This window comes from Arachis hypogaea, chromosome 6 (genome assembly GCF_003086295.3).
Source record: "Arachis hypogaea cultivar Tifrunner chromosome 6, arahy.Tifrunner.gnm2.J5K5, whole genome shotgun sequence".
Classification (NCBI taxonomy): Eukaryota; Viridiplantae; Streptophyta; class Magnoliopsida; order Fabales; family Fabaceae; genus Arachis; species Arachis hypogaea.
Genome location: NC_092041.1, coordinates 10,710,256 through 10,723,008, shown reverse-complemented (window position 1 = coordinate 10,723,008; position 12,753 = coordinate 10,710,256). Strand labels below are relative to the sequence as shown.

Genomic DNA, 12,753 nt, shown 5'->3' with positions numbered 1-12,753 from the left:
AATAGAGATAAAATCAAATTAATTGGCTAAGTTTATATTTAAATTTATTAGATGTTGAAGCTCATTTTATGGTTGATTTCAATCTGAGTAAATGTTCGCACCAAAAGTAGCTACTTTAGCCATACAATCTATAACACTATTTTTTTTTCTAAATTAAAATAATACAAACTCTCTAATTCCAATTCATAACGGAGTATATACTTTACCAAATTCCATTCCAAAATATCCTTACGAAGCATTCATTAATTTACAAAAAAAAAAAGCTTCTAAAAAAAGGCCGAAATTGATTAGTCAATACTTTGGTGATGCTTTTTGTTTTGTTCAAGAACAAGTCTTTGTGTTCTAAAAGACTGTATTTATTTATAAACAACCGATAATAAAATAAAAATATAAAAATATAAAATTATATTTAACTGATAAAATATAAATAAAAATATTATGTTTAAAAATATAAAAGTAACATAGAAACACAATTTTTTTATTATTTTTATTAACTTTTTATTATTATATTTTTTTATATAAAATAAATAAAAATAAATTAAATATTTATAATTTATTTTAATTTATAACTAAATAAAATATAAAAATATTAATTTTTATATTTTAATTTTAATTTTTATATCTTATTCTCATTGTTTTATTTTGTTCTATTCTTATAACTAAATGCGGTGAGTTTGATTGCACTATAAGCATACGAGAGTCTCTATTCAAGATATTAAGATCCTCCAATGCAACATATTCCATTTCTTATGATTTAAGTAAAGTCTCGTCGTACAAATAGTAGACAATTGTAAGGATTTTCTTAATTGCTGCGGATTAACTAATAATATGATTTGAAGTTTGCAATTATCTTTACCAAAGAAGAATTTTATTGTAATCTTACCCTCTTAATTAAACCAGGTTTAGTTCTTAAGAAATAATTCAATCTAATCTTCCATCCCTATCTCTTAAAGTTTTGTTAATATTTTTTAAGAACGAACACATATTTATTTAATTTATGTATACATGTCTTTACATGTTTTCTTAAAAAATAATTATCTATCAAAATAATTAACTTTTTTACATTAAAATAATTAATAATTTTATAAGAGTCAGTACTTCTGCATAGGAGTGTGAGACAGGATCCAATAGAGCAAAAGTCTAGTCCTTTTCCTATCCTTACTTGCACTTCCCCTAACATAAAAAGGTGTTTAACTTTATAATTACTAATAATATTATTATTTAATGTGCCAATGAAAATATTTTGTGAAATACTTGCTGGATTTTTTTTTTTGAGTTTCTAAACTAAAAAGAAAAAAATGCAATAAAAAGTAGTAAAGAGTCGCTAAAAGATATATCACTTATACAATAATGAATTAAAGAAATGCAATAAATATTATCAATCTTAAATTAATATTTTTTATTTGAGAAAAATTTGTTATAAATATATTCTTATATTAAAAATGAAATTTCTCAAATTAAATAAAAATAACATTATCAATTTAAAAATAAAATATAAAAAATAATTTTTTTATTAATATAATATTATATAATTATATACATATATCACAATGTATCAAAATTAAATTCAACAAATAACCGTACCTATTCTCTAAAACCAATTTTACCCCATTCATGTTTTGATTCCCACAACATTGAAGGAACGACCCATAGGAAACCAACGAGAAGAAGTGGTCAAAAGTCAAACCCCACTCTTCTTTAGAAACCTCACACTCACCTTATGAATTAAACTAAAGATTTAATTATCTTACATTTAATACTATAATAATAAAAATTTTAAAAACTTTTTACATATTAAATTTTACATTAAAAATATAACATATTTTTTTATAATATTCTAAAAGTATATCATTAAAAGTATATATTGACAAATAACCTCTTAAATTAAATAACCTCCACACACATCCAAAATTTTCAAAGACAAATCCAACCCCACCACTTTCCCACCACTCCATTTTACAATTACGAACCAGGATCCTGCTCTCAACAATAAGGACGTCCACATCAGCAGGTTATGTGTAATTGCACATGAACTTCTATTATTGAGATTTTTTATTTAAATAAATAAAATAAAAATATTAATTATCAAAATAAACAAATTTAAAAATATTTATTGATTTGTGATTTTTAGTCATATCTCGTTTATACTCGTTTATACTGTAAAAAAGATGACATTACATGTATTTCGTTTATAGTATAAACGAGATATAATATGTCAGCTGCATTAGACTCTTATCTCGTTTACACTGTAAATGATATAGATCTTTATCTCGTTTATACTGTAAACGAGATAGATCCTTATCTCGTTTACACTGCAAACGAGATAAGAACGAACGGCATCTATAAGTATTACTCGTTTACAGCCTGTTCCTGAACTCCACTTTGACCTAGTTAAACTTTTTCTCTCCTCTTATATTTGAGTCCGATATAGTGATGGCACGCCAGGTGGACAACAACGGAGACATCAACAGGCTAAACGAGACGTCGCATTACGTTGGGGCAGCCGACTTTGAGATTAGTTGCGTTATATTCGGTTAATCTAAGTATGTGTATATTGTTATTTATATTCATGTTCTTTCTTATGAATATTTATGTTTATGTTACTCTTCCTTTTAAGGAAAAAAACCAAGATATCATTAGAAGTTACAATCTTACACGTCCATTGTTATTACAACATTAGATAACACACTACATAAAAAAAAGACCAACACATGCTAACTTTGATAAACATACAAACCTAGTACGACGTACACATCATCTGTGGGCTGATTAGGACATCCCCTTTTAGTGTGACCGTATTGCCTACACAGGCCACACCGCTTCTCATGTCGCTCAGTCTTGTCCATGTCATTCCGGAATCTGATGGACACGGGCCTTCCAATTGCCTTCTGACGCATTGCTGGGTTAGGACACAGCCTAGTCCCATGCCACGCCGCCCACATCGACTCATCTAGGATAGGAAAAAATTTCATCTCGTACACCTTAAAAACAGCTTCCTGTTTGTACATAGGATGAACATATAGAACCCACTCAATGCTAGCAGCGGCACACCCAGTTAGTGCGTGACGGCACGGATAGTGGAGGGACTGGAATAAGCTACAGTCACATGTTCCCTCTGATAGCCGAACACGGAAGGAACCGCCCCCCATCCCTCAAGCGGCTCAAGCTCCTCCACAATAAGCACTGATGCCTGCCTGTCGCAGTAAGTGACACGCATCTTCGGTATCCCTTCTCTGTTCTTCTCAATGGCGGCCAATAGTCTCTGTGAGAATCGGTATCCAGCAGCGAGCTGTGAATGCGCCTCTCTGTCCTTCGTGACGAACAACTTCTGTAATCTCTCGTACGTGATGCGCACAATGGCAGAGATCGGCAAGTACCGGGTGCCCTTCAACACTGCATTGATGCACTCGGACAGATTTATCGTCATGTGACCAAACCAACGCCCGCTGTCGTAATGTTGTAGCCAAATCTCATTCCTGAAACGACCAGTCCAGTCAACCATGGTAGGCGACACTCCTCTGAACGCATCCATGTACCAATCGTAACAGGTCTTGCTTAAACTATAAGCAACGTTAATGAGGTACCTCTTGTCCTCTGCTGACTTGAACCGAGTCATGAAGTTCGCAGCTATGTGTCTTATGCAGTAAGCATGGTAGGCTCATGGGGGATGCCAACCACTGTCATCGGAGCTAAGTGCGGCCTTGATAGCCTGAGATCTGTCGGAGATAACCAGCAGGCCATTTTGTGGGGTGACGTGGCGTCTCAAATTAGTTAGGAAGAACGACCATGGCTCGGTGCTCTCGGACTCCACAATGGCAAAGGCAATAGGTAGGATGTTGCTATTCCCATCTTGCGCCACCATAATAAATAACACACCACCATACCTGCCATACAGATGCGTACCATTTACAGAGACAAAGGGCTTGCAATGCTTGAAGGCTTCTACACATGACGGAAAAGACCAAAACACCTTGTCGAACATACTGTAATCACGTACCAGGAAGTGTCCATCGTAGAATGGTTTGACGCGTAGGTCACAAATGGTACCAGGAAAACAGCTCTGCAGTGCCTGAAGCAACTTGAGAACCTTATTGTACGACTCTTTCCAATCCCCATAGATTTGTGCAATTGTCTTCTGCTTGGCCATCCACACCTTTCTGTAGGATGGTTTGAAGTGATAGCTTGTAGGGATGCACAGACCCGGCCCGGCCCGGTCCCGAACACTTTAGGGGCTAATTTGGTGTGATTTCATCGGATTTAGTGTCGGGTAAGGGTCTCAAAAATAGACCCGGTCATTATTTCGGGTCGGGTCGGGTCTGGGCCATAGCTCATGTCACCCAAAGTCGGCCCGGTGGTCTGGTCATCATACACAATTAATATTTTGTGTTATTAGTGATGGATCATGACTATTCTTATGTGGAATTTAAGTATTGTAAACCTTAATATTTTGTGTTATTAGTCATTATAAGACTATAAGTTAATGTTTTATGTTTAGAATGCATAAGACTTTAGACTAATGCATAATATTGTGTTATTTGTATTGATTTAAATATTTGGTATTATTAGACAATATTAGTATTGATTGTGGTTATGCTTTAATTTCAAAGAAGGGTTGGTTCTTGTTATATTTTTCTAAGTGAATTTTACTATGTTAAATAATGGTTGGAGTCTTAGAAATTTAGATATTTTTACATGCTAACTTACAAGAAGGTATCAACGTAATGTAATGTTAACAGTCCGGTTTTCACCCGATTTTCACCCAGTATAATTGTGGCCCGAAAGTGTATTAGTTTCATCGGATCTAGGGTCAGGTACGGGTCTAATAAATAGACCTGGTGCATATTTCGGGTCGGGTCTGGGTCCCATCAAACCCGGCTTCACCCGGTCCATGTGCACCCCTAATAGCTTGCTTGGACTGCACCTTGCAAAACTGGAATGCTTATAGAGGGGTTGGACTGAATCAACGGCAAAATGACCTGGCATATCAGACTGTTGTCTAGTTGACGATGGTCTTGAGACATGGTGGGTGCTAGATAACTATGCACTCCACCCACCCTCCGAACCTCTCTGAACATAACAACACAGGATTTCTTTAGCAATGTCGTATACCTACTTATTTTATCATATAGAAGTAATGAAAGGCACAGATAAACTTAAGCTTACCAGTATCCGAGATTCTGTCGAAGGGCCACACGGAGGCTCCATTGACACCCATTATCAACTTGACGGCACTGCACATGGTATTTTAGCAAGTCCGATTCGACCACTCGGTACTTCGCACTCCTCCGAATATTGTAGTTCTTCACACCCTGAAGCACTGCCTCTCGGCTTCTAAACTTGTGGCCGATCCGAAACTTTACACCGTCGTCTAGGTTGTAATCCTGTTCACCCATGTCAAGAAACAGAGTCCTCTCATGCATGGCGTCCAATTCCAGACTGTGATAGTGAGAAGGAACTGTCGAAAGCGCCGGTATTAGAAGAGGTGGAGGTAGGACGTGGCGGGCCGCAGTTGGAACTGGTGTCTCCGGAACACACTCATTCTTATCCCCACTATTGGACAAGTCGCTATCACCACTATTTGCCACGTAATCCTCGTCCGACTCCTCCTTACCCTCCTCTGCCTCATCTACTGAAACGACGACATGAATGGGCAGTGGTGCGAGGGGTCGGTCGTCCTGCACAAAGGTCGAGTGTACAGAAGGACCACCGCCATTGTGTCCCACCTCTGCAGACAGCTCCATTACTTGCTCCACCATGATCCTTCCATAGATGTCGAACATCACTCGCACATGCTCGTCCCCTTGAAGTCGGAATAGTCGAAACCGGAAGACTTCGTTACCCATGGGGGCCATCAACCTATACGCCACCCTTCCTATTTCCCTCGCTTTTGTACCTCCGATCTTACTCAGTATCAAACTCTTCAAATTTGACAACGTATTCACACGATGAGTGCGAAACAATATCGGATCCTCGCTCTCAAATGTCACCCCGTTGTCACCGTTTCTCATACGGTAATTGGGATACACAAGCACAACTATGTACGGACTATTACTGGCCATTAATGCCTTGTATTCGTGAGAAATATGATACGAAAAATTTGTGAAGAATACTAAAAGTTACACATCCTTTTATAGCCGGTGGGACACAATGTAAACGAGATATCTGACGTGTCATATCTTATTTACACTGTAAATGAAATACACGCAATGCCATCTTATTTACAGTGTAAACGAGATATGACTGGAGAATGTAAATCGATAAATATTTTTAAAATTATTTATTTTGATAATTAATGCTTTTATTTTATTTATTTAAATAAAAAATCCCTATTATTGATTTATTTCCCAATCTAAATTATTACTAATATTTACAATTTTAATAATCCAAATTAACATGGTTTGATAAAAATTAAAGAAGTTTTATAAATATAAATAATTAATTACCAAATTAAAATGACATAATTTTATATATTTATATATTCGTTTAATATAATTTTAAAAAATAAAATTAATTATTAGAATGATCAAATGTTTCACCATAAAATAATTAATTTTTTCATAAATACCAAATATTTTTATATAAAAATAAATTTATTATAGAATATTAAAAAATTATTTGTGTGATAAAATTTACCAGTATTATAAAATTCTATAAATAGAAGGAAAAAAGACAGATAGGTCTTGACTTTTTAAATTTTTGACAAATACATTCCTGGCAAAATTTAAATACAAAAAAGTTCCTGACTTTAACAAACGGAAGACAATTTAGTACTTTCGTCTATTTGCCTCTCATACACCAAACGGAATTGGCTGACATGGCTGAAACGGTGTCCAGGTGTTCGTTATGGTGCCACGCTGGAAGGGAAATAAAGTTCGAAGGACAAATAAGTTATTGACGTCATTTTGCAAATAATGTTCGAAGGACAAATAGGTCCTTGAGAATTTAATTCATTATGCTTCTATATGTATCATATATTACTATCTAATTGAAATATATCTATATTATGTATTATATATTACTATCTAATTTAATAATCAAATATGTCACATGACACTCTTATTAAAATTGAGAGAATATTTTTTTCAAAATTAATAAACTCCTTTCCTAAATTCTCTCATCTATCTCTCCCTATTTTTTCTATTTCTCTCTACTATTTTTACTCTATATATAATTATATTTTATATTAGTAATTTGACAAATCAAAATATATCATCCGATATTTTTTTGACGATTAAAATATTTTAAATGTAAAAATATACACATTAAATTATTTTAAATTTTAGATAACGAATATTAAAATTAATTATTAATAAAAAATAGACTTTTTCATATAAAAATAATAACTAAAAATCTTATTATTTAATTTTTTATCTGCAGATATCTTGGTCTTCTTAGTCAGAGACTTTTGTCAACTTACGACTTTTTTGTAAAAGTTGTTTGATTTTATAAATCTTTTATGCCATGCATAATTTATACTGTTAGAACAAAGTGAACTATAATTTAAAAAAAATTATTCTCGTAATGTTATTATGGATAAAAATACTAATTCTAATATAATACACAAATGCACTAATGCTAACTTAATACATGAATGATGCACAAATGAACTAATGCTAACTTGATGCATAAATGAACTGATGCTAACTAATGCCACTGGTATGATGAAAACTGAACTAATGCAATTTAACAAATTCTAATATAATACACAAATGTACTAAAACTGAACTAATGCAATTTAAGAAAAAAAGTAGAAAGAGCACAAGCGCAATTTCTACAATTTTAATACAAATAATTTAAATTACAGAATACAACAAGTTAACTAGATTTCAAAATACAAGCATAATTTTATAAACTAAGTTCTCATAATAGAAGTATAATAAAAGTATAATGAACTAAATTCTCAAGGACCTATTTGTCCTTCGAACTTTATTTGCAAAATGACGTCAATGACTTATTTGTCCTTCGAACTTTATTCCCTTCTAGCGTGACACCGTAACGGATACCTGGATACCGTTTCAGCCACGTCAGCCAGTTACGTTTGGTGTATGAGAGACAAATAAACGAAAAGACTAAATTGTCCTCCATTTATTAAAATCAGAGACTTTTTTGTATTTAAATTTTATCAAAAATATATTTATCAAAAATTTAAAAAGTTCAAGAAGATATCTGTCTTTTTTCCTGAATAGAAATAATAACGACAAAATTGATTTGTTTAATCCAGTAATAAATAACTACAAATGTAAATTTGATATGTAAGTTAAAGGAATATTCAGAAATAGTAATAATAATATGAAAATATAAATAGTGAAGAGGGAGTGAGAAACAAAATGATACCCGAGGAAACTTCGTGGAAGGTGACTGAAGGTCCAAAACATGGAGATCCATTTAAGGCAACCTGCTTCGTCCCTCCTTCCCCTCAATCCTTTTCTTCTTCTTCTTCTTCTTCTTCAAACACTTTCTCTCTATTCCAACACCAACCACCAATGAAGCTCATCAACATCAATCCCAAGAACCTCAAGCTTTCCCCTAAGCGTCTTTTCCGTTCCTCCAAGAAGGACCGTTCCGCTCCCTCCAGATCCGATCCTCCCTCATTCGGATCCTCCGCGTCCTCCTCCGAGGGCTCCACTCACAAGTCCGCCGCCGCCGCTGGTTCCGCCACGCCTACTAGTGTCCTCCCTGATGCTTCTGGCGACTGGTCCATCGAGCTCCACCTCGAGCTCTCACAGGCCTTCCGCCTCATCGACCGCGACGGCGACGGCGTCGTCTCACGCCAGGAGCTTGAGGCGGTTCTGAAGAGCTTGGCGCCGCTGCGATCGGAGGAAGTGGCGGCGATGCTGCGTGAGGTCGACGCTGAGGGCCGTGGATGCATCAGCGTCGAGGAGCTGGTGAGTCGAGTCGGTTCCGTTGGCGATGTTCCCATGACGGAAGAGGATGAGCTGAGGGAAGCATTCGAGGTGTTTGACAGCGACGGCGACGGGCGGATCTCGGCAGAGGAGCTGCTTAGGGTTTTCCATGCGATCGGCGACGAGCGGTGCACGTTAGAGGAGTGCAGGCGCATGATAGAGGGCGTGGATAGGAACCGGGATGGGTTTGTGTGCTTCGAGGACTTTTCTCGTATGATGGAGTTGCAGCAACAGCAACGGTGATCGCGATGTTTGTTGTGAATTTTAACGGTCGTGATGAAGCCTGTGATGATGAGTCATGATCATATAATGAGTTCATATAAATATATAAAGGAGGCAACTTCTTTTGATTTTTTCTTTTTTTTTTTATTATTATTCATGTCTTTTTTTCTTAAATATTTTTTCGGTGTATAATAACGTTGGAAGGCAAGAGGAAGGTGTAAAAGGAAGAAGAGAAAGCTAAGTTTAAGGGAGAAAAAAAGAAAAAGAAAAAGAGAAAAACTTGATCTGAAATTAAATATGGCAATCCAGTAAGATATAATATGTTGGTGAATTCTAATTGCAGTCTTTCTCTAGTCTCTTGCCCATGGAACAAATCTTATTCGAATCTTTATTTGATTTTTTATCTCACAAAATTCTTTTTATAAAATTTTAAAAAATAAAACTAGAAACAGATGTTGAAAACCGTTTTCATAAATCACGAGATCTTATATTCTATAGCCCATCGTTTTTAAGATAGCTTGTTACAGCTTTCGAATGGCAAAGTAAAATTTTGTGGAGAAAAATTGTCTTCCATGTTTTAAGGTTTTAGAATGAAAGCAAGTTGAACTTTGAAGACCTACTTTCCCCTGCTTTTTTTTTTTTAAATTTTGACTAGACTTATTTTTCTTAACATAAATGCTATATAAGACGTCAATACTATTGTGTTACTGTTATCACAATTTATTATTTTTGTTTAAGAATTAATTATTAATATTTAAAAATATTGGTTAAAAATATAATGTTAAACTATTAGACTAAAAAATTAAACTATAGTTTAAAAATATTAGTTAATGTAAATTAAAATTATCAGCTTCTGAAATTTTCTTGTTCTTTTTTTTTTCTATAATTATTGGTGCATCTGAAAATCCTAATATATTGGATTTTGTTAGGACATTTAGAGGAAAACGAATTTTATAAGAAAATAAAGTTTTAACTTTTTTTACTAATATTAAATGCGTAAAATGTATAGTTCTAACAATTTTTATTTTATCGAATTTTGTATATTTTTTTTAAAAAAAAGGGAAGAAAATTCATTAACAGTAAGTTCTAACTACTTAGATAAAGATGTTAAAAATATATTTTTTTAAAGATAATTTTTAAAAATTAAAATTTAAAACAGATAATTAATTAAATTATAAAATTAGACCAAATAAATCAGTTTAACAAAAAAATTAATAAATTAAATTTTAAATTGATATAAATTAATATTTTTTATAAAAAATTACTACAATACTCTTATTATAAAATACAATTAAAATATTCCTATTTTATATATATATATATATTAATTTTAAAAACTTTAAATTCTAACCCTATAAAAATAGAAGAGAAAAGAAACTAGAATTTAAGATTTTTAAAATTAATATATATATTAAAAGTATTTTAGTTATTTTATATAATAAGAGTATTATAGTTATTTTTTATAAAAAGTAATATTAATTTAGACCAATTCAAAATTTAATATACTATTTTTTGATCAAATTAATTTATTTGACCTAATTTTAATAAAAATAACACAATTTAAATAATTATATATATTAAATTTTAATTATTAAAAAATATCTTTAAAAAAATATTTTATGCATCTTTATAGAACATACCTTTTTAAATTTTAATCTAATTGTAAGGTGTAAAAAAAAAAAAAAAGAACTGAAAACTGTGGTACTAGTGTCCTACAGCGATCCCACTTGTTTTGGTTGATTACTGCGATTTGATGATGATAGATTATAAGAAGAAAAAGCTGATGAAGAAGGAAGATATTAATGGCAAGGGAACTAATTTGCATCACTAATAATGTGGGCATGTGGCATGGTTTATGATGATGCTTTGTTTTACTCCGCTCTCTTTGACTTTTCAACAGCAACTGCACTATGAAACCATTGGCTGCTATTTTACCTTCGCCACGTGATGAACACAATACAATGGTGAGATACAAATAATAATCCTTCAACAATAATGTGACAGTATACGACAAATTAAATAAGCTACGAAACACACCTGTATTGGGGGCACCATATATGAATATTTTTCTATGGTTTAATTACTCCATCCATCTTTATAATTTTATTAAATTTTAAATTAATTTTATATATATATTTTTTAATTAAATTTTTTTATTATATCAGATATTATAATTAAATTTTTATTGTAACAAAAATATTAAAATTAATAAAATATTTTATTGAACTATAAAAAATATTCAGTCAAATATTATATATATTCATTTTATTTAATAGAATATTCTATTAATTTTAATATTTTTTATCACAACGATTTAATTATAAAATCTGATATAATATAAGAATTTAATAAAAAAATAGTATAAAAAATTAATTAAAAATTCAGTAAAATTATAAAAATTAAAAAAAATAATTAAACTTTTTTATAAAACTTAATTTTGATATATTGACAATATAAAAAATAATATAAAAATTTAATAAAATTATAAAAACTAATAAAATAATTAATTTTTTTTATAAAACTTAATTTTAATGTATTAACAATATAAAATATTTTATATAATTATATCTATTTTTTATGATTAATATAAAACATAATTATTTTTATTAATATAACGTTATATAATTAAATATATATAATTATTTAACGCATCAAAAATAAATTCTCATTCGTATAAGAGTAATTGTGTTATATGTTCGCTATTAAATCTTCTTATGAAAATCTCCAAAGTAATTGGAGGTCTTTCGGTAGTCTTTCCAATCCTCTCTTCCCGGGCTGCACGGTGAAAACATTATTTAAACTTTAAAGTCTAAAGTCTAAGCCTGAATTCACAACTTGTTTTGCAGAAGCAAAAAAAAAATGGAGGTTGAAGATGACTCTTGAGTATAATAATAATATCCGTTTCTAGACTTGGAATATTGGGAAAAATGTGAAAGCTAGAAATTTATGTACGATTATGGGCTTATGGCATGTTTTTATTTTGAATAAAATAAGTAAAATACACATTTGTCAATCAAAAATAGACACAACATAAATAATCAAATGAAAAATTGCTATGTAGTGTGATAATAATATTGGATAAAGAGTACAAACTAATTTTTTTTATTTTGGGTTGAAAATTTGAAAATAGTTTATGTTCAATATTTTTAACTATTATTAATAACCTTAAATTCTTCGATAGCTGATTGTTAGGATTTGGTTGAATTAGTTCCACATTGTTTAGGATAGCTAATGGAGTGGATGGCCTAGGCTATAAATATGAGGCTAAGTTCTCCATTTATTTTTGCATCAGTCAGAAACACTTTAAGCTTGTATCTGATTTTTCTTTTCCTCTATACTCTTTGATTAGAGAGTGTTGTGAGGTGTAGTTAGATATTTGCTTTGAGAGAGTGTGAGTGTACTGGGTGCCGGTGTTAGAGAGAAAAGAGTCTATGTGTTGTAACAATTTTCACATAGTGATATTCTTTGGTTGTTATTTGACAACGGCCGTGGTTTTTTCTCCGGTAATTGGAGTTTCCATGTTAAATTCTTGTGTTGTGATTGTGTCTATTTTATTTCTCTGTCAAAAGTGTTTTCTCAAGGGAGAATGGTGTCTTATTCCCAACAAGTGGTATCAGAGCTTCGGTTC

The 12,753-nt window shown here is 31.9% G+C and overlaps 2 protein-coding genes across 2 annotated transcripts; one reads left to right on the top strand and one right to left on the bottom strand.

The window, feature by feature from the left end:
• Window positions 1-3,658: 3,658 nt before the first annotated feature.
• On the bottom strand, window positions 3,659-4,147 carry LOC112805303 (uncharacterized). Its single transcript, XM_025847701.1, has one exon. It carries the CDS (start codon window positions 4,145-4,147, stop codon window positions 3,659-3,661), a length of 489 nt encoding a protein of 162 aa, XP_025703486.1.
• Window positions 4,148-7,740: 3,593 nt separating this feature from the next.
• Window positions 7,741-9,467, top strand: LOC112695967 (probable calcium-binding protein CML35). The gene has a single exon (XM_025748517.3). It carries the CDS (start codon window positions 8,328-8,330, stop codon window positions 9,144-9,146), a length of 819 nt encoding a protein of 272 aa, XP_025604302.2. The 5' UTR covers window positions 7,741-8,327; the 3' UTR covers window positions 9,147-9,467.
• The last annotated feature ends 3,286 nt before the right edge of the window (window positions 9,468-12,753 follow it).